Source organism: Schistocerca nitens, chromosome 2, assembly GCF_023898315.1.
Source record: "Schistocerca nitens isolate TAMUIC-IGC-003100 chromosome 2, iqSchNite1.1, whole genome shotgun sequence".
Classification (NCBI taxonomy): Eukaryota; Metazoa; Arthropoda; class Insecta; order Orthoptera; family Acrididae; genus Schistocerca; species Schistocerca nitens.
In genome coordinates, this window is record NC_064615.1 from 467680949 (window position 1) to 467702925 (window position 21977).

The window sequence follows — 21977 nt, forward strand, 5'->3', positions numbered from 1 at the left end:
TAAATCCGTGGCTAGATAAGACGATTTTGTCAAACACGTTTGATCGTTTACGGGGGGGGGGGGGGGGCTTAATTTCAAAACCTTTCTAAACCTTCTCTCCCGTACATGCTTCACGACAGATATTAAGTCATTTGTAAAGAATCAGAAGTTTGAAGCTGCTTTATAGACGAGAGTTGGAATCTTTAAAGATTCCGGGGTTTACTGGCAGAATAGAAAACGTTAGTTGAGGTCGCCTTTGTATCGTTGTGTTAGACGATGGCGCCAACAAATCTTTAAGTGGTTTGTATCTTTGCAATGTAATTTCAAACTTGAATATCTTTGGGTCTGTACCTTATATATTTGAAAGTGTGAAGCGGGAATTTATGTAATCATAGGGAAATATGGAATTCAGCGAAGATTTTGTCAATATCCAAAGAGCGCTTAATAGCGCTCAAAATAAATATGGTTCTCTGTGCGATGCATCTATCACTGGTAATTATGTTTTGCTAAACCTTCGTGCTTGTCATAGACAGTCTTTCATAACTTTGCCAGGCTATAAACAATCACCTGTATGCACGTTGACACTTCTTAAACAATTTAAAACTTCAAGAAAAATTACTTTCATTTTGATTTGACATGTGGAAATGTAATAAAATGTATCGCAGGAATGTAGAGTGTATAAAATACTTTTTGACAGCTGACATTTTGGTTAATTTTTGAGACATGAAAGAGTAATATTTACAGAGACTCTGCCCATTGTACAAATCCGCGAGAAAAAGCCATACTGTGACATTGTTTTCTGGCCGATTGTGGTTCCATACATACTTGCTCCTTTCTTGTAAAGCATCAATCCGCCAACCCACTCTATATGCATTTGACTCACTCTTGTGCCTTGTACTGATAAATCACACTGTACGAAGGTAATTTAAGAAATATTTAGTGGCTACAGTTTTCTGAAAGCGTATACCTTAATCTTTACATTGTAACAGAGAGAGTCCAGAACTTTCTGTGTTATAAAAACATTCCAGCCTTAGTCATGCCCTTGTACAAAAACTAATATTTCGTATGCTATCATGTGTTTGTCACAGCATACAATTTTGGAGTATGCAGCCATCATAATGGGCTTATTATTACTTCCCAACACTGTTTGAAGTAAAACATTAAATTTATTCCTCAACTTCTGTACTTTTTGCTCACTGATGCAACTTCTTGAACACATTTTGCCCAGCGTTTGAGAACCTGATGTATTGTGTCTATCTTCCACTGTTTCCATTTCTTCCTTTCTTCTTGCATTAACATTCTGGAACATACGAATCTTTTCTGTCTTTCGTACTTCATATATATGCCATCACTTGTCAATGATTTGGGCACTGTTAAAAGTGAGTTCACGAACTTATTTTGGAAATACTCATGAAAATGGCCCTTCTCCCTTAAACTAGCTGTTTTCTTGAGCGTTCTGAGTAGTTTTGTGCAACGTGCCTTTAGTTCCTCATTTATGTCAGCCTCTTCACCTCAGAGTAGCTTTAACATCCTACATCCTCATTTATTTGTTGCATGTATTCCAGTCTCTGTCTTCCCCTGCACTTTTTCACCCATTGCATCTACTTCCAGTACTCCCTGATGTCTTAACACATGTCCTATCTTCCTGTCAATGTTTTCCACATGTTCCTTTCTTCATTAATTCTGTCGACAACCTTATCAGACCTATCTGGTGTCCCACAGATCAGTGATTCAATACCGTACCACTCTTTGCTCCAAACGTACATTATCAGTAACTTCTTCCTGAGAGTAAGGCCTGTGTTTTTATTATTATTATTATTATTATTTTTTAATTTTGTTTTACATGTCTAGTTCCATAGGACTGAATTGAGGAGCAAATCTCCAATGTCTTGGAACATATCAGTACATAAAAGTAATAACAGATAAAATAAAATATTTATGAAAAAAAAAGCCATAAGTTTATGTAAACACAATCAACAGTATAACACAGGAATCAATGTAATTTTTCAAAGAACTTCTCTACAGAATACTAGGAGGGACCCATGGGGAAACTCTTCAGTTTCGATTTGAAAATGTGTGGATTACTGCTAAGATTTTTGAATTCTTGTGGTATTCTATTGAGAATGGATGCAGCAGTATACTGCTCACCTTTCTGTACAAGAGTCAAGGAAGTGTGATCCAAATGCAGATTGGATTTCTTCCTAGCATTAACTGAGTGAAAGCTGCTAATTCTTGGGAATAAGCTGAGAGAGGTCAACGTCAGAACACCCAGACTAATGAACAGGGGTCGGCAAGAGATTCTCGAATTTACGCCTGGAACCACATGTTTGTGAGCAAAAAATATCCTTTGAGAATGGGAAGAGTTATTCCAAAATATGATACCATATGTCATCAGCGAATGAAACTAAGCAAAGCAGACTACTTTTCGTGCCAACTATCACGTATCTCGAAATTGCAAACTGTGTGTGACACAATGGTCTACTCAATACAGCACTGAACGACAGCTAAAGGTATACAAAAATGAAACTTCCGGCAGTTAAAAGTTAAACACAGGAATTTGCAGGGATGCCAACCACATTTTGTTCCAAGTGATGAATTTTAGAAATGTTCAAGAAAGTCTTGCAGTTCTTGATTAAGGCTGAGAGATGTAGTTTTTTGCTTCTTTGGCTAAAGTCTTCTTCACCCATAAGAACTGCTGTCACATTAGAAGAAGAATTTAACAATGCTTTTACAAAATCTGTTACACTGTTTACAACAAATTTCCGGCTTTTCACAAGAGACCGAACTTGGCATTTGACAGCCCCACCAATTCCATCCACTGGCCCCTTCCCATGAGAAGTTGCAAAGTACTTCCATGTAATTCTTTTGGCATGACTCTTACTTAGAACTTTTATAGCCTCTGCATTATATCTGTTTTTAAACTGGGAAGCAGGACCATCTGACCAGATTGTAACTTCTCTAATATTTTTTGGTAGTTTTTCAAGAAGTCTATCAACATAGGGAATGACAGTGTATTTTGTGTGGTCCAGATTATCAGATACCAACACATAGGGGTGAGAAGTACCTGAATGCCAAATCATGGCAGTAAAAATACTAATTTGATTGTGCTGCCAATGTGCACTTTGAATTTCATCTTGATTTACACATGTAAAATTTTCAGAAAAATCGATTTGCATCATAGCAGTTAGCATCACAGAAGATAGTGATTCCTTATCACTCTGATAGTTCTTTGATTGTTCTCTCTTAAAGTAGCAGTGCTCCAAAAATTTAGGTCCTATGGTAAGTATATGATCAATAAGATTCTGTAGTGTACCTTCTTCCTCTGCTTTCAAAATTCTGCCATCACTCTCTTGCCACACATACCATTTCACACCGTACTCTTGTACACCAGTACATAAATCAAGAAGTTTAACTGCCAATAAATCTTTACATTTCATGCAATTTCCCAGCCAACAATCGGCTGTAGGCACTGCACATAGAAAAAATTCTGGCCAGTTACTGGTGTACTTAGGTATTTGAGGTACTATGTTATGAAGAGAGTTAATAGCGCAGATGAAATTCTCGTGATATCTGCAGAGACACACGTTGTGTGGAAGTTTATTGGCAAGCATTACATGTTTGGGTCATAATTTTGCGAATTTACTTTTACCAATCAATTTGCCATTTTCTTCACAAAACATTGCATGGGCTTCTTTCAAAGAAAACATCAAGTGTTGTATTTGCAACTTACTCTTACCTTTCTCATCTTTTACAGTCACAGCGTCTTTGCGTCCAGGGGCCTGTCTGCTAATGTCATCCCTTTCATAGAATTTGCTCACTGCACTTATTATTTCATCACTTATTTTTTGTTTAGAGACTTTCTACTTCTAAAGGTTCAACATATGTATGATACAATCTCCTAATAATACATTTTTGTTTCCTGGGTGATGCTGGAAGTACGCGTTTCACTTTTGATATGGCTTTTCCCAATGAAGACCTATTTTTATATGGTGGAGAGGCAGAACTACTTGGTGTAGCCGAAGATGCTTCCTTTAGCCGCTTCCTGTACTTGGCAACTCTTTCTCTAACATTCCATTTCCTGTTTGCAGCAATCCTTTCTTGTTCTCTTTTACTCAAACATTTTTCCTGTTCCTGCTTCTTTTTCCTGAATTTTTTCATAGTTTCCTTGTGTTTGATTTTATATTCTTCATATCTGCCTTCATCTTTAATTTCTGCCTTCATCGTCTCATCTTTTCAGCTGCACTTAAAGGTGTTCTGCAAAAATTGCAAATTGTTATAAAATAGAAATAGATACTCCCTATGGGATTTTATGTGGCATATGGAGATAAATATACATTAAACTTGTTGAAATATATTGTTAGTTGTGTTGTATGTAATTCAGAACAAATGTGTCTGCTCAAAATTATAACTAATCCTACAAAAATTATGGTAACTCACATTACATAAATAAAGGTAACTCACATTACATCAATTAAATATCCTATACCAGGAGAAGGCTTCCAGGAGGAAATTTATTTGAGACACCAAATTATCAAGTACACTTATGTGAATGACAGCATGGAATATAAGTTTCTGTACTTTAATGTATTTTGTGAAAATCTTAAAAAAAAATGGCATTTGGTAACTCATGTTACACATTTTGGGTTAGCTTATATAAATGTTTTTGTATTTATCATGCTTAAATTGTTTGCTTCTAAAAATATACCAAAAAGAAGAAGAAGTTATGCGCTTTAAAGTGATGTATAAACCATAAAGAATTATTATAAATTTCATGATTTTTTTCTTACCTTGAAATTGATCAAATCTTCTGCATGAACAAACTCAACAATATAATCTTCAAAACAATGGCTCTCATAAGTAAACAATAGGTTTTTGAGGGAAAAATCAATCTTGCTAACAAAATTCAATGCCCAACCTACATAAGTAACAGGGGAAAATATTCCCACAGAAAAATTATTTTTTTTTATAATGATTCCTCATTTACATGAAATGACCCATCTCATTGCCTTAGTCATGCTTCCTGCTCGGTTGTCTTTCTCTGTGTCTCAAGTTGTGTAAGCATCCCAGGGAGTGAACTTACTAATCATTCAGCTAGAGGAGAGATTACTCATCCAACATTTGCTTCATCAATCACAGGTGCTGATTTATGTTTGCAAATAACACCTCTCTTTACTCAGAGATGGAATGTCATCTCGTGGGTTAATGTAATATCTAACAAATTTTGCACTTTCAGGAAGACCACTTCTCTATGGCGCTCCTCTATACATCCCCCCCCCCCCCCCCCCTCGCGCTCGTGTGGGTCTGGGGGTTAGAATGAGGTGTTCCTGCCTGTTGTAAGAGGTGACTAAAAGGAATCTCACACGGTCCCCTGTCGAGTTTGACCTCCATTCTTCTAAATTTTTGTCAAGAGCGAGCCAATTGGGGAAGGGTGCCTTACATGATGCATCGTGTCCATCATGTGCTGAGACTTCTCGCATCCTTCATCGACATGGATCTGCACTTCCGCTCATTCTCCAGCTGTTGGGCGAGGTCACCCTCCTGGGTGCATTTCCCTCCATCCACTGTGCAGTATCGTTTTCTGTGCTGATGATAATGGACTTGTTTGCTTGTTTGCACCTGATATCCATCACAGTAGCCAGTCTGTTGTGGTGGGGCTGCCATGTACACTGTTGGTTGCAGCCCCCTGACTACACAGGGATCACTCTGTTCATGCCTGCGCCATTAAGTCCCCATGTATGCCAAGGAGCAGATGCCCATCACCCTGGGGCATCGGGACGATGGCAATGGCCATCCTGCCAGGTGGCTTTGCTGCGGCTGGGTGGCGGGCGCCCATGGGGAGGGCCCCTGGTTGGAGTGGGTGGCATCAGGGCGGATGACACGCAGTGAAGCATAGTACGTCATCTCTTGCTGACGGTCCAATCCAGGAGTCTCTAAGTGGTTGACGTCTAACTACAATGTGAAGAAGTATGACCCCAAATTGTTCCCTTCCCTGGCCACATCATGGGAGGAATGCCAGGCTAAGGGTTGTAGCGAAACGATTTGAAGTGGAATGATCATATAAAATTTATTGTTGGTAAGGCGGGTACCAGTTTGAGATTCATTGGGAGAGTCCTTAGAAAATGTAGTCCATCAACAAAGGAGGTGGCTTACAAAACACTCGTTCGACCTATACTTGTGTATTGCTCATCAGTGTGGGATCTGTACCAGATCGGTTTGACGGAGGAGATAGAGAAGATCCAAAGAAGACGGCGCACTTCGTCACAGGGTTATTTGGTAACCGTGATAGCGTTACGGAGATGCTTAGCAAACTCAAGTGGCAGAGTCTGCAAGAGAGGCGCTCTGCATCGCAGTGTAGCTTGCTCGCCAGGTTTTGAGAGGGTGCGTTTCTGAATAAGGTATCGAATATATTGCTTCCCCCTACTTATACCTCCCAAGGAGATCACGAATGTAAAATTAGAGAGATTCGAGTGCGCACGGAGGCTTTCAGACAGTCGTTTTTCCCGCGAACCATACGCGACTGGAACAGAAAAGGGAGGTAATGACAGTGGCACGTAAAGTGTCCTCCGCCACACACCGTTGGGTGGCTTGTGGAGTATAAATGTAGATGTGGTAGATGTAGAAACTTACTCCCCCTGTACCTCGTATGTACGAGATCTGATGTGACACACTTCATGTTGACAAAGTCTCAGTTTTTTGTGAAGCATTTAGAGGACAAGTTTGGGGAGGTGGAGAGATTGTCCGGAATGCGATCGGGGTCAGTCTTGATAAAAACAGCATCCACTGCCCAATCACGGACAGTACTCAGCTGGGACAATCTGGGGGATGTTTGTGTTTCCATCACGTCCCATAAGAGCTTAAATATGGTCCAGGGTATTACATTTCACAGGGATCTTCTTTTGTAGTCTGATGATGAGCTGTGCGCCAACTTAGAGTGACGAGGAGTTAATTTCATCCGGTGTGTCCATAGGAGTCCAGAGGATAATCGGGTAGCCACCGGTGCCTTCATCTTGGCCTTTGAGGGTGATACATTACCCAACAAGGTCATTGTGATGGTGTACCGGTGTAATGTCAAGCAATATATTCCTCCCCCTTTGCGGTGCTAAGTGCTGGAAGTTCGGGCGTGTCTTCCCGCTGTACTTCCAGCGTCATATGTTGTGACTGTGGACGTCCATCACATCCCAATACTTCATGTGCCATGCCTCCCATGTCAGCTGTGGAGAGCACCATTCCCTTGCTTACCAGACTGCAGGATTCTCCAGAAGGAATGTAAAATCATGGAATACAAGAACCTTGACTGACTGACCTACACTGAGGTTAAGAGGAAATTTGACTGCCTACATCCTGTACCTCTGACATCTTATGCCGCCACTACAAGAACAGTTCTAGCCCCATCCATTCAGTCAATTCCAGTTGGATCTCAGAGCCGTAAGACTACACCTGCCCCCTTAATGGTGGGGGGCACTTCCCTCCCTGTTGTTCCTGCACCACCTACCTTGGGAGCACTGCCCCCCCCCCCCCCCCCAACCATCGGGGACATCAGTCCTCATCCAGAGAAGCGTAAGAGTAAGTCTTCTTCGGATACTCTCGCTGGGAAGAGGTCCCTTGGGTCCCTCCCTTCCCAGGTTTCTACTAGTGGGAAAGATGACATCTGCCAGTGGCTGAAGTGCCCAAAAGCAACTGGTCTTAGGGCTTAATGATCCTCCTCAGTCCCGGAGAATGAGTCAAAGAAGCCCTCCCAGTCAGAGAAACCCAAGGAACAGTAAGATAAATCCAAAAAGAAGACCCTCAAAAACAAGGAAATTACGGTGGCACCCACGCCACTGCTACCTACAAGCTCTGCATGTGAGGGTGAGGTGGAGATTCTGGCGTCCGCCGAACCCTCAGACACAATCGATATAGACTGCTCAGGAACTAAGTTGGTGGCAGCTGTGGCCCTGAGGCGTAAACTGCCTCATTGAGCGTTTCATGCCTTCCCTGCCTCACGATAACATTATCCTCCAGTGGAATTGCTACAGTTTTTTCCTCCACCTGTCTGAACTATGGCAGCTGTTAAGCTTTATACCTACTTTCTGCATTGCCCTCCAGGAAACCTGGTTCCCGGCAATGCTGACCCCTGCCCTCTGCAGCTGTAGGGCATATTACAAGAACCATAGTGAATATAATAAAGCGTCAGGTGGAGTTTGCATCTATGTCCTGAACTCGGTGTGTAGTGAACCTGTGCACCTTCACATACCTCTTGAAGCTGTGGCTGTCACGATAAGGACGACACAAGAAATAACTGTCTGCAATGTATATCTCCGTCCAGATGGTGTGGTACCCCTGAACGTCTTGGCTACACTGATTCATCAACTCCCTAACTCTTTCTACTTTTGGGAGATTTTAAAGCCCATAACCCCTTGTGGGGTGGCATCGTGCTTACTGGCCGAGGTAGAGAGGTCGAAAATTTACTGTCTCAGCTCAACCTCTGCCTCCTAAGTACTGGGGCTCCCACACCTTTTAGTGTGGTTTATGGCACCTATTTGGCCATTGATTTATCATTTTGCAGCCCAGGACTTTCCCCATCTGTCAACTGGAGAGTCCACGATGACTTGTGTAGTAGTGACCATTTCTCCATCATCCTCACTCCCCCGGTGTCATGCCCATAGACGCCTACCCACATGGGCTCTAAACAAGGCAGACTGGGAAGCTTTCACCTCTGCTGTCACTGTTGAATCTCCCCCACATGGTACCATCGATGTGGTGGTTGAGCGGGTCACTAGAATGATCGTTGCTGCGGCGGAAAACATGATCCATGGTTCCTTAGTGTGCCCCCAGCGAAAGACAGTGGAAATTGCTGAGGCCATTGAAGAGTGTAGGCGGGCTCTACAGCGGCATAAGCGGCACCGATCTCTGGAGCACCTAATAGCATTTAAACGTCTCCGTGCCCGCGTTCACCACCTTACAAACAGACTGAAACAGGAGTGTTGGGAGAGGTACGTCTCGACCATTGGGTGCCATGTGTCACCTTCCCAAGTCTGGGCGAAGGTCAGACGTATTTTTGGGTACCAGACCCCAACAGGTGTCCCTGGCATTACCATCAGTGGCATGTTCTCTACTGATGCAAATGCAATAGCCAAGCACTTTGTTGAGCACTATGCTCAAGCCTCTGCATCAGAGAATTATCTCCCAGCCTTTCACAGCGGATGGAAGCGAAAGTCCTCTCATTCACTACACGCCACAGTGAACCCTATAACACCCCATTTACAGAGTGGGAGCTCCTTAGCGTCCTTGCACATTGCCCTGATAAAGCTCCTGGGCCAGATCGGATCCACAGTCAGATGATTAAACAGCTCTCGTCTACAAGCGACATCTCATCATCTTCAATGGGATCTGGCGTGATGGTGCTTTTCCATCGCAATGGTGGGAGAGCACAATCATTCCAGTGCTCAAAACTGGTAAAAACCCGCTTGATGTGGATAGCTATTGGCCCATCAGCCTCACTATCGTTCTTTGTAAGCTGCTGGAATGTATGGTGTGTCAGCGGTTGGGTTGGGTCCTGGAGTCACGTGGCCTACTGGCTAGGGCGGTTTCTGCCAGGGTTGCTCTACCATTGATAAACTTGTGCCTCTTGAGTCTGCCATCCAAACAGCCTTTTCCAAACGCTAACACCTTGTTGGTGTCTTTTTTTTATTTACGAAAAGCTTACGACACGACCTGGCGACATCATATCCTTGCCACATTTTATGAGTGGGGTCCAGGTTGGTGTCTCCCATAGTTCCTCCCATATCCAGGTGAATGGGGTCTCGCGAGGCTCTATATTGAGTGTATCTCTATTTTTAGTGGCCATTAAGGGGTCCGGAAAGGCTCAAAATCATGAAAAGTTCAATTTTTACTTTTTTGCGTTTTCTGAATCTGCAGACTATTACCTTTTAATAGATATATAATTTATTCAATTCCGAAGACTACAACTATTTTTAAATTTTTTTTGAAATGTGTTCTACATGGGCGTGACCCACTGTGGCGCTGTTAAACTGCTGTCAAATGGTGTTATTATTAACGTCCGTGTTCATCAGGTACATTTTAGTGATGTGAGATAAAGTATAAAACCTATTTTCAGAGACTTAGCAGCACCTGAACTGTTGAAAAAGTGTATTCACGGAAAAACTCAAAACCCCAATGAAAGTGTAAATAGTGTTATATGGTCGAGAATCCCCAAGACTGTATTTGTTGGAATAGAAACACTTCACTTTGGTGTGTATGATGCTGTTGCGACTTTCAATGATGGCAACATTGTAAGGTGCAAGGTATTTAGAAATATGGGAATGAAGATAGGTTCTAACATGGTAGGAGCGATGCTTGCTTTAGACAAGGAACGCCTTCGGGCTGCAGACAGGGCTGTAAAGAGTCTAGAAATACAAGCAAGAGTAAACAGGAGGAGGAACAAGAGGAAGCTGGAGGAGGAGTTTGTAGAGGATGAAGATAATCCATCCTATGGACCTGGAATGCACTAAAAAGTTAATCCAATCTTTGTCGCTCGATTCCCAAAACTTTTATTTTCTCATACTAATTACATGTTTTCTAAGGATCTTCCAAACATATTTGTTTCAAACTTTCAGTAAATGTTACACAGTACCTTCTGCATAATTTAACACAGCCTTTTTCCAAAAAAAACTGTATATTTTTGAATATATAAATAAAAAATTGCAAAAAAATGTTGTGAGTTTTCATTACAATTGAAAAAAAATCATCTTTAATAACTGAACTAAAATTTTGTAAAATCCCTGTGTTAAGTTGTAGCCCATATTCCAATAAATAATCTGTAAAAAGTTCAACTTCCTACCTCAAATACTTTGTGAGGAAAGATGTAATTTATAAGCGTTATTTTAACATTGCAAGTATAGGGCGTTCCGGAGCCCCTTAATGGCCTAGCAGCAGCTGTAGGGCCGTTCGTCTCATCTTCTTTGTATGGTGTTGCTGAGAGGCGCCTACAGGGAGCCATTCACAAGGTTCAGTCATGAGCTCTAGACCACGGCTTCCAGTTTTCAGCCTCAGTGTTGTGTGTCATGCACTTCTGTCGGAGTCGTACTGTTCATCCGGAACCAGAACTGTACCTTAATGATGATCCACTCCCTGTAGTAGAGACATATTGATTCTTAGGACTAGTTTTTGATGCCTGATTGACATGGCTTCCTCATCTTCATCAGCTGAAGTGGAAATGCTGGCAGCACCTCAATGCCCTCTGCTGCCTGAGCAGAGGGGTGCAGATCACACTACACTGCTGCAGCTGTACAGAGACCGTGTTCAATGCCGCCTTGACTATGGGAGTCTGGTTTATGGTTTGGCGGCGCCCTCAGTGTTGTGTTTACTCGACCCAGTGCACCACTGTGGCGTTCGACTAGTGACGGGGGTTTAGGACGAGTCCGGTGAGCAGCGTCCTGGTGGAGGCCGGAGTCCCTCCATTGGAGGTTAGGCATGCACAACTGCTCTCCATTTACGTTGCACACATTGATTGTTCTCCTGAATTACTGTCTCATTTTCCCAACCACTGCACTTCATCTCCCGGATTTGCGGCCCAGGTCAGGGCTCACAATTGTGGTTTGCATCTGATCACTTCTGTCTGAACTGGATTCCTTCCCTTTACCACCTCTACTTGAGGCCCATTCATGTACACCTCCATGGTGTAAACCTCAGCTGAAGCTTTGCCTGGACCTTTCACATGGCCCTAAGGACTCAGTTACTCCCACGGCTCTCTGCTGTCACTCCCTCTCATTATTGACTTATTCCAGGGCTCTGAAGTGGTTTACACCGACAGCTCGATGGCTGATGGTCACGTTGGCTTAATCTACTTTCACAGAGGCCATATTGAACAGCATTCCTTGCCCGATAGCTGCAGTGTTTTCACTGCAGAGCTGGTGGCTATATCTTGTGTTCTTGAGCACATCCAATCATGCCCTGGGGAGTCATTTCTTATGTTTACTGACTCCTTGAACAGCCTACAAGCTACCGACCAGTGCTACGCTCGTCATCCTTTGGTAGTGACCATCCAGGAGTCCTTCTTTGCCCTGGAACGGTCCAGTTGTTCGGTGATGTGTGTCTGGACCCAGGTCACGTCGGAATCCCAGTCAACGAACATGCTGACAGGCTGGTGAAACAGGCTACACGGAAACTGCTTATGGAGATTGCCATTCCAATAGCTGACCTGCATTCATTATTATGCTGCAAGGTTTTTTGGCTTTGGGAGACGGAATGGCATAGTCTCAGTACGCACAATGAACTGCATGCCATTAAGGAGACTACGAATGTGTGGAAGTCCTCCATGTGGGCCTCTCAAGGGACTCTGTGATTCTCTGCCAGTTCCGCATTGGTCATGCTTGGGTGACCCAAGGCTACCTCCTGTGCCGTGAAGACCCACCCCAGTGTCGTTGTGGTGTCCAGTTGACAGTGGCCCATTTTCTTTTGCACTGTCCTAGTTTGGCTGCCCTGAGATATCATCTTCAGTTACCGGACTCATTATCATTAATTTTAGCAGACAACACCTCATCAGCTGATTTGGATTTACGTTTGGTATGTGAGGGTGGGTTTTATTATTTGATCTAAGTTTTAGCGCATCTCCTTTGTCCCTCAGTGTCCTCCAGCCTAGTGCTTAAGGTGGAGGTTTTAATGTGTTGCAGAGTGGCTGGCTTATCCTTTTATTTTCTTGTGTCTGTGTTTTTCTTGTCCTATTTTGTTCCTAGTAGTGTTCGTTGCTCTTCTGTCATTTTTGTGGTTTTTCCTTCCTCTCAGTATTGTGCTGTATGTCTAGTTTGTTTTATTCTTTCCTTTGTGGAATTGTTACAGTAGGAACAAGGGAATGATGACCAAGCAGTTTGGTCCCTTTCCCCCCTTGTAAACCAACCAACCAACCATACATTCCTCCTGGGAGAAATCCAGCATCTTGTCGCCTCCATATTGCACATACCAGATTAACACACAATTTTATTTTATGTGAAACACAATCCCCACATTGTGGTTGCTGAGCAATACAAACAGTAGCTCTCATCCTGGTGGAACGACGTCTCCTTCTGGCTCTCTATGAACGTGGTATTCCCAGATTCCATGTCTCTAGTATTGGTGGATGACTGACAGATAGTTGAACTGATTCTCCATTTTTTGATGCTAGTGTAAAGATTTTAACTAATTTCAAAGCAGAAGCAGGGACTTAGCATTAGGGCATCTCCGCCATTTGCTGGGTTTGGGGGACCATTGACACTACCTCCTATGCCAGCTCCCTTTGTCATCTCTGTTTTAAATGCTATTAGATGTGGTTAGCCCCATTTTTCTGCTGCTCCTTATTTTCAATTTTAGGGGTAGCACTCCGATATATAGTGTTTGCTGTTCTCTTATTTGACTGTATTTTTTTACTTTAATGGATTGGGACAAAATGCAGAGCTCTGCAGGATGCTTGCCTGGCACCACCCCCCTCTGATCCTTTTATTTCTCTCACTTCATTACTGTCAGTCCAACTGACGTCCATCACATTTTTAGCCTTGTGACATTTACTGTTACACACCTCCTAGCTAGAAGTCCTTATTTACTCTGTAACTGTCTTCGTCCTTAATTGAATTGGCAGGAGGTTTAGATGAGGTGAGGTTTCTTTCACCACAGATGACCACTAGGAGTCCCCTCATCTGCTCTCACCTATGCACCAATCTGGCTTATATACTTTCATTTGTCTTTAAATTATTTCTCAGCTCTTGCATCAGTACTGTGTTCAGTGCTTCAGTTTTACTACTTGTACATGGCTTCATAATAGGATCAAATTTCTGGCTGTCATCGCCAACTCCAGATGAACACTCTCTTCACTGACAGACTGATGTCCTCGTTGTTTAGTCCCTTAATTCCCAACTAATGAAGCATTATTCTGAACATCTCAGTGGGGTCTTCACAGACAGGCATGATCCCCGAAACCTAGTCCACATACAGATTTCCTACATCACATCCTCACATATCCCTAGACTCCCTATCACACCCAAGAACCAGCTGCCCAGGAGAACCCCTCTTCCTCAGCCAGTATCATCTCAGGCTGGAACAACTAGGAAATGAGTAATGTCCTTACCTACAACTTTTACCACACATCCCAAAGTGGTATCTGCAATATCTTGGTCTATATTTATGCCACAATCAGTCTCAATCAAATATTGCATGGGTCACATCCCTGTGGAAGACCCAGGTGCAAGATTTGCCCAATACTCCCACTCGGCACATCCTACTCCAGCTCCATCATAGTCTTATTCTATCCCATCAGAGGCAGAGCCACCTATGAAAGCAGTCACTTTATGTACTAGCTCTGCTGCAATTTCTGCACAGCATTTTATGTGGGCATGATGTCCAATCACCTGACCACCAAAGTGAATGATTACTGCTAAATTGTGACTGAAAGCAGAGTTGACTAACCATCAGTGGAACAGACTGCTGCGCATAACATGCTGGACTTCAATGGCTGCTTCACAATATTTGCCATATGGATCTTTCATTCCATTGCCAACTTCTGTTAACTATGTAGATGGGATGTGTCCTTGCAACACATCCTCCATTCCTGTAATCTTTGTGGCCCCATTCTCCATTAGCCTCCAGCCATGTGCTCACCTCCACCCTGAACACAACTCATCCATCATCCACACTGTCTTCTGCACACACTCCCCTCCCTCTGCTCTGTAACCCCCTCCCAATCTACTCCAACCTCACATCATCATCATCTACTTCCTCATGCACTGCACAAGCTTACCTGTGCCAATGCTCATGTTGCATTCTTATCCTGGGCACCTGCTGCCACTCCCTCTTGCTTTCCAATCTCATGTGAGTGCAGTTGCTATCTCCCTCTCAGTCATTAGCCACCTTTCCCCAACTACCTCTTCCCCTCCCCCTCCCCTCCCCTCCCCTCCCCTCCCTCCCTCCCCCCCTCCCTCCCCCCCCCCCCTCTCTCTCTCTCTCTCTCTCTCTCTCTCTCTCTCTCTCTCTCTCTCTCTCTCTCTCTCTCTCTCTCTGTGTGTGTGTGTGTGTGTGTGTGTGTGTGGGGGGGGGGGGGGGTGTTCACCTTTCAACTGCTCTCAATGCTTCTACTATTCAGTGAGTTGTTACTATCATTCCATAACATATTTTTTTTTTTATTTTCTTCTTCCATTCCTTTCTTTCTCATCTTTGCTGTCTGTCTGTAGCGCACGTAAAAGGAGCTATAGTTTTCATACATTTAAGGTTCGTTGCCATTTTGTCCACTTCGCTGCATCTTCAGTTGTGGAGCTTATGTCTGAAAGGCATTACTTTTTAACATTGTTTGCAACAGTTTATAGTCTGTAGAACAAAGGAAGGAAAGTCAGGGTTTAATGTGTAATTGAAGACGAACTCATTACTAATGAATTTTTTTGTGTTTAAAGTGGAGCTTCATTTGGTGATAGTATTTGGGTAAGCCAGTTAATCGGAGGTGGTCAAGTGCATTTGACTTTCTTTAAATTTATATTGAACAGATCATTGCAGTTTTTGGCTTTCAGTACCTCTTTCATTTTATTTCTCCACTAGTGACCAGCCATATTAATATGTAGTGGTACACAGAAACTCCCCTCTTGGATTGGTTTAGATATTAATGAAAACTGTATCAAAATCTCTACAGTTGTGTGTGAGATTAGCCATATGAGGCAGACAGAAAAACTTTGCAGAGGACTTTAGTTTATAATATCAACTGATTACAGTGCTTCACTGCACCCTAGAGTAGCAGTGGTTCTTTACTTTACTGTTTTTCCCAACAGATAAGGCCTCATCTCTGACAGTGGGTCAATCAGTATAATTATGCATACATCAGGGGGTAGCTGGGCATGGTGCACAAGGATACATCCAAAGGTGCCAAGTCACATGGCAAATGCACGCAGCTGATCTAAAGGCTGGCACAGAGGCCTTTATTGGCCAAGAGTATCCACATCCAGAAGTTTCCTGTTTTGTGTATTTCCAGAAGAGTTAGCAACTTTTACTTTCTGTGATTTATTTGCACATAATTTGTGCTTGATAAAATCTGTGTTGTTGAAGAACCAGATTTACAAGAATGGTGGTGGTGATTTTTCTGAATCGCAATCTACCCCATGCCAGAATGGGACTGTTCAGACCATTTTACTTAGTTTTTCAACCATGATGAACAAACAAGTTTCTTGAGCTCTTGGAAACAACTCAACTGGCAGCATTAGCTTATACAGGAGTTGACAGATCTGACATGTCTGCTTCTGACAGTCCCAACTTTCCAGCAATTTAGTGAAGCTCAAGAGGGTTGGGAAGTGTATCAAAAGCATTTGCACTTCATTTCCAGGCAAGTGACTTTAAGTGCCCTGAGCAAAAATGGGTCTTTGTATTGTCTACGAACCACAGCTCTAGTGTGCCAACATTAGCCCATTTATCTCACTCGTCACTGCTACCCCTCAGCACTATTCACTCATTTTTAAGTGAACATTTTGCTACAAAAATGCATCGGTGACTGCACATTTAGAGTTCCTTTCTAGGTAGCATCAGAAAATTATACTTCAGAGGGGGAATGCAAATCTACAAGGACCAAATAGAAAATGCAAGTTTGCATGTTCTTGTCAATTTTATGTAGAATCATTAACACATTGTGATTAGATTAGCACCAAGCGGTGAAATTTGTGCCAAGCACTACAGCAATCAGATCCTTCTTTAGCTGAAGTTATACATGTTGCTAGGGCTTTAGAGTGTTCTAAGCTGCTTCGACTTCCATTTCTACAGATCATGAGGTATCAGAGCTGCCATGTCAATTGGCAAATGAGGTGTAATCTAATCCATCTGGTGGTGAAACAGCGAAAATGTCTTGCAGTCCAGGTGCTCTCCCCCAATGCCATAAAATGTTTCCCACTCTGGCTTGTCAAAATTTTTGCAAATGCCCAGTTGTCCTGATTACTTTTCTTAAATGTCAGCTTTCTTTCCCACTTTATAATGTTGTCTGTTTTTGTCAGAGTCATATAGCAGATGTTTGCCAGAGCCGGCCTTGCAGTCAACAGTGAAGTGTGCTGATTCAAATTAATGAGATCACAGAGTCAAGGGTAGCTCCATGCCATCTCATACTGCCAACGACAGCTCATGATAAATTTTATACCTTTTGGATATAGGGGCATCCTTCTCAATTATTAATCAACATATGTATCTCTGACTGGGCTCTCCATCCTTAAAAGTAGTTGTGGCTTAGCTGTGGACATCTGCTCATCCTAAAATTCTGATACTAGGCTAGTAACAGTATTGTGAAAAGGAAAGTTGCCACTCACCATATAGTGGAGATGCCGAGTCGGATAGGCACAACAAAAAGACTGTCACAAGTAATAGCTTTCAGCCAGTAAGACCTTCATCAGAATTAGATGGAGCACGCACGCACACACACACACACACACACACACACACACACACACACACACACACAAAAGCAACTCTCACACACGACTGCAGTCTCAGGCAACTGAGGCCACACTGCGAGCAGTGGCACCGGCACATGATGGGAGTGGCGACAGGATGGGGGGTAATGAGGAGGTTGGGGTGAGGAGGGGGGGGGGAGATGATAGGGCAGGCATGGCGGACAGTGACATGCTGTTGGGGAGCTCGGAGGGACGAGGTGGAAAGAGGGTAGGGCAGCTATGTGCAGTCGGGAGGTTAGACGGAGGGAGCAGAGAGGTGGGGAGGGAGTGTTAGCGGAAAAGGAGAGAAGTAAAAAGACTGCATGCGATGGAGGAATGGGAGCTGTGTAGTACTGGAATGGAAGCAGAGAAGGGGCTGGATGGGAGCCCTCACCAACATAGTCCTGCAAAACCATATCAACCAAGCCCAAACCACCTTGCAGTACCTTCTCTCCATCTGCAATCCCAAATTCCTGGAACCCGTAACAACATCGAAACTCTTGCTCTCCGGGAACTAGAGCAACACGCACATCATCATCTCAAAAAGTTCTCCACTGTGCTCACTTCCTACACCCTCCCTGGAGTATCACTGTCCACTCCCTCTACAACAACCTCCAAGCCTCCTCCATGTCCCCTCTTAGCTGACAAACCCTTTCTCATAGACCAACTACATTTACACCACCCTCCAAAACTTCCTCCCACCACCACACAGAATCCAGAACCTAAACAGACCCAAAACACAGTCATGAACCTTTCTTCCAAATGCCTTAGTTCCACAGAAATAGCAGTCCTTTCCAAAGGCCTCACTTTTTGCCCCATTCCCAAATTCAATCATGCAGGACTTGTTAAAGACCTATCCTTTTCCCGGTCTCTACAGTGGAAACACTTTTTTGACACCATCCCTACCAATGAGACTCAATCAAAGACCAATGTTGAACTGTACCAACTCAGTTCCTCCATCCAATCATGATCCACCCCCACTGCCCCCAAATCACCCCCTGTTAACTTTCCAGAATTTCTTAACCTCGAACCTTGCCTCACTACCATTCCTCAACATGCAAATTAACCTTACAATAGCAGAAAGAACTGCAGTCCACCATCTTAAAACTGATCCTGATCTTATAATCCTATCTGCGGATAAAGGCTCCACCACTGTTGTTTTGAACCACAAGGATTGTGTGGCAGAAGGACTCCATCAGCTGTCAGATACATCCACATACAAATCTTGCCACAGTGACCCCATTTCAGAAATCCAGCAGGATCTCCAGTCACTCCTCACATCCTCAGGCCCTTCCCAGAACCTCTCCCTGGATCCATCTCTCTACTCACACCTACCACTCGCCACTCCCACCTTCTACATGCTTCCTAAAATCCATAAACCCAACCACCAATGTGGCCAGTTACTGTGCCGCCACTGAGAGAATCTGTGCTGTCATAGACCAACACCTTCAACCTGTTACCCGGGACCCACCCTCCTATACAAAAGATACCATCATTTCCTGCACTGACTCCCCACAGTTCGTGTACCTTTAGCACACAGTGCCCTGCTCATCACTACTGATGCCACTTCCTTTTATACTAACATCCCTAATGTGCATGGCCTTACCGTAATTGAACACTACCTTCCCCAACGCTCGACAGATTCCAAACCAACTACCTCCTTCCTAGTCACCATGACCAACTATATCCTAACCCACAATTACTTCTTCTTTGAAGGCATTACCTAAAAACAAATCTGTGGTACGGCTATGGGCACCCGTGTGACACCGTCCTATGCCAAACTATTCATGGGCCACCTAGAGGAATCCTTCTTAAACATCCAGAATCCTAAACCCCTCATGTGGTTCAGATTCATCCATGACATCTTTGCCACCTGGATCCACATTCCTCCAGAACCTGTCTACATTCCTCCAGAACCTCAACAACTTCTCTTCCATTGCTTCACTTGGTCCTACTCAACCCAACAGGCCACCACCAAAAAACTGTGGCCAAGAAACAAGTGTACCACCCTGTTGCTGAGCATGCTGCCAAACATGACATCCTCCATTTCAATGATTGCTTCACAGTCTGTACCATATGGATCCTTCCCACCAACATCAGCTTTTCTGAATTGCATAAGTGGGAACTCTCCCTGCAATATATCTTACATTCACGTTACCCTCCTGTCCTCAATCTTCGTTAGTCATTATCCTCTCACATCTGGCCCCTTCTCTGTTCCCATTCCAGCACTACACAGCCCTCATTCCTCCATCGCATGCAGTCTTTTTACTTCTCTCCTTTTCTTCTACCCCCCACTCCCTCCCCACCTCTCTGCTCCTTTCCTCTAACTTCCTGACTGCATATATCTGCCCTACCCTCTTTCCACCTCCTCCCTCCGCGCTCCCCAACAGCATGTCACTGTCCGCCATGCCTGCCCTACTATCCTCCTTACCCCCACCCAGTCGCCACTCCCATCAAGCTCTAGTGCTGCTGCTCGCAGTGTGGCCTCAGTTGCCTGAGTCTGCAGTTGTGTGTGTGAGTTGCATTTGTTTATGTATGTATGTGTGTGTTTGACATCTAAATCTGACAAAGACTTTACTGGCTGAAAGCTATTATTTGTGACAGTCTTTTTGTTATGCCCATCTGCGACTCAGCATCTCTACTATATAGTGGGTGGTAACTTTCCTTTTCACTATATTGTTGCATTCCATCCTGGATTTTGCACGTTTGGTACTAGGTTAAGTAGTTCTGGAATAATTGTGTAAGCAGGTAACCAGAACTCTCTCTCTCTCTCTCTCTCTCTCTCTCTCTCTCTCTCTCTCTCTCTCTCTCTCTTTGTTGTTGTGGAACCTACAGTGGATACAGTTTTTTGTCTGGATGTGTAGTGCAGCCTATAGTTTTTTCTATCAAACTATCTGTCTAAGGAGTTCAAAGTATACCATTCCATGTGCAGAAGTAGAGCTTCTGTGTCTCCAAAATGTTCCCTCGTTTTCTCCAGGCCTGGGAATGGCTTCTGGTTTCCATTTCCATGCTACATTTTGCAAAACCCATCCAATACTGTGATTGTTTAGAGGAGTTAAAACTGCTGTCCCTAATTCCTTATATTAGATGGGCATCACCTTTAATCAGTGTTCACAGATCAGGTGGATTGTTATACGTTTATGGTTGTTTCAAAAATATGGTAAATGATCAGTCAGTTGTGGTCTCGTGCCTATCCATTTGTGATGAATCATTTTTGAACTTGATTGGAGTTCAATATTTCTCTAAAATCGATCTTTTGGAAGCTTATTTTCAACTTATTTGAACAAAATTTCCAAACCCATACTGGTATTAAATATTCCATACGACCTCCTTCAATATCAATTTTTAGAATGAACTATTGCCAATATTCCACAGTGCATCAATTATTTTGGTGATATAGCAGTCACAGGAAGCAGTCATGAGGAGCATGTTGAATATGTGGCAAGTACTTTTTGTCCTTTTGCATCACTACCAGAAGTGTTGCAGCAGCCACACACAAGGATCCACTCTTGAGACAGGTTTTTAGCTACCCACAGGCACTTCCTCCTGCAGTCTCTGCAGAACTTCATTGCTTCTTATCGACAAGGCCATACTCTTCATCTCTGCAAAGGTGACCTGTTATTGAGTCAAGATGATGGTCAGTATTGAGTGGTGATTCTGGAAGTTCTGTTCTCCCATATATTGCATGTGGATTTTATGGGTTCTAGTCCATGGGACCATGTGACTGACTTTAATAGCTGCATATTCTCATTTTCCTTACATCATAAAAATGCAACGGAACACAATGGAAAATTTTGCTAAGGCCCTGGTCACTGTTTTTTGTATTGAGGAGCCAAACAAGTTCTTTTCACCAATAGTCAATGGCTGTTTGCATCTGCTGGTTTCAAAAGTTTTGCACCCCAAATGCAATGTTATCACACCTCCATTTGACCTGCCTCTAATTCCATGGCTGAATGTTTTGTGCAAATGTTCAAAATGCAGATTGAAAAACCAATTCTGTGCTGCTTTCTATTTTGTCCTCTTACAGGCCAACACCAATCCACTATCAAAGCCCAGTGAATCTCTTGCATGGACACCCCATTGTTCATTGTTAGATATGTTGCAGACTCTCTTTGTAGAAGCAGAAGAAGAAGAAATGGCCACTCCTTTTAAGGTGGGAGTCATGGCCTTCATGTTGGGCCATATGTGTGACTTAATACGTGGCTCCATCACAGCCCAACAAGCCACCAACTGATCTTCGTGGCCACACCTTGAGGCATCCTTCGCTGGCACAGCAACCATCTCCATTTGTGTGTGCCATCTGGGCACGCTCCATCTGTGGATATGCTACTCTCATGGCACACAGCCCTCCTTGCCCATCCCTAGGGCCAACAACAGCAGATGTGGGTTTTGATTCCAGGATGACATTCCAAGTGATGGGCACCTGCCATTCCCATTCCTCCAGCCATCATCCATCATCTATATGATTCGTACCTGAACAACAATATGCAGGGGATCGTCCCCCTCCACCACAGTTTGCATTGGGTCTTACATCAGACCCACAGCCTTCTATGGAATCATCAGCAAGCCAGGAGTCCAAACTGTCATCTCCTCATGCCTTTCTAG

At 43.5% G+C, this 21977-nt stretch overlaps 1 protein-coding gene across 1 annotated transcript in view; it reads left to right on the forward strand.

The window, feature by feature from the left end:
• The first annotated feature begins 322 nt into the window (after positions 1-322).
• Positions 323-21977, forward strand: part of LOC126236379 (uncharacterized) — a 113333-nt gene continuing 91678 nt past the window's right edge. The window contains exon 1 of the mRNA XM_049945636.1: positions 323-471. Coding sequence (XP_049801593.1) covers positions 381-471 — 91 coding nt within the window. The 5' untranslated portion in view covers positions 323-380. The remainder of the gene's footprint in view (positions 472-21977) is intronic.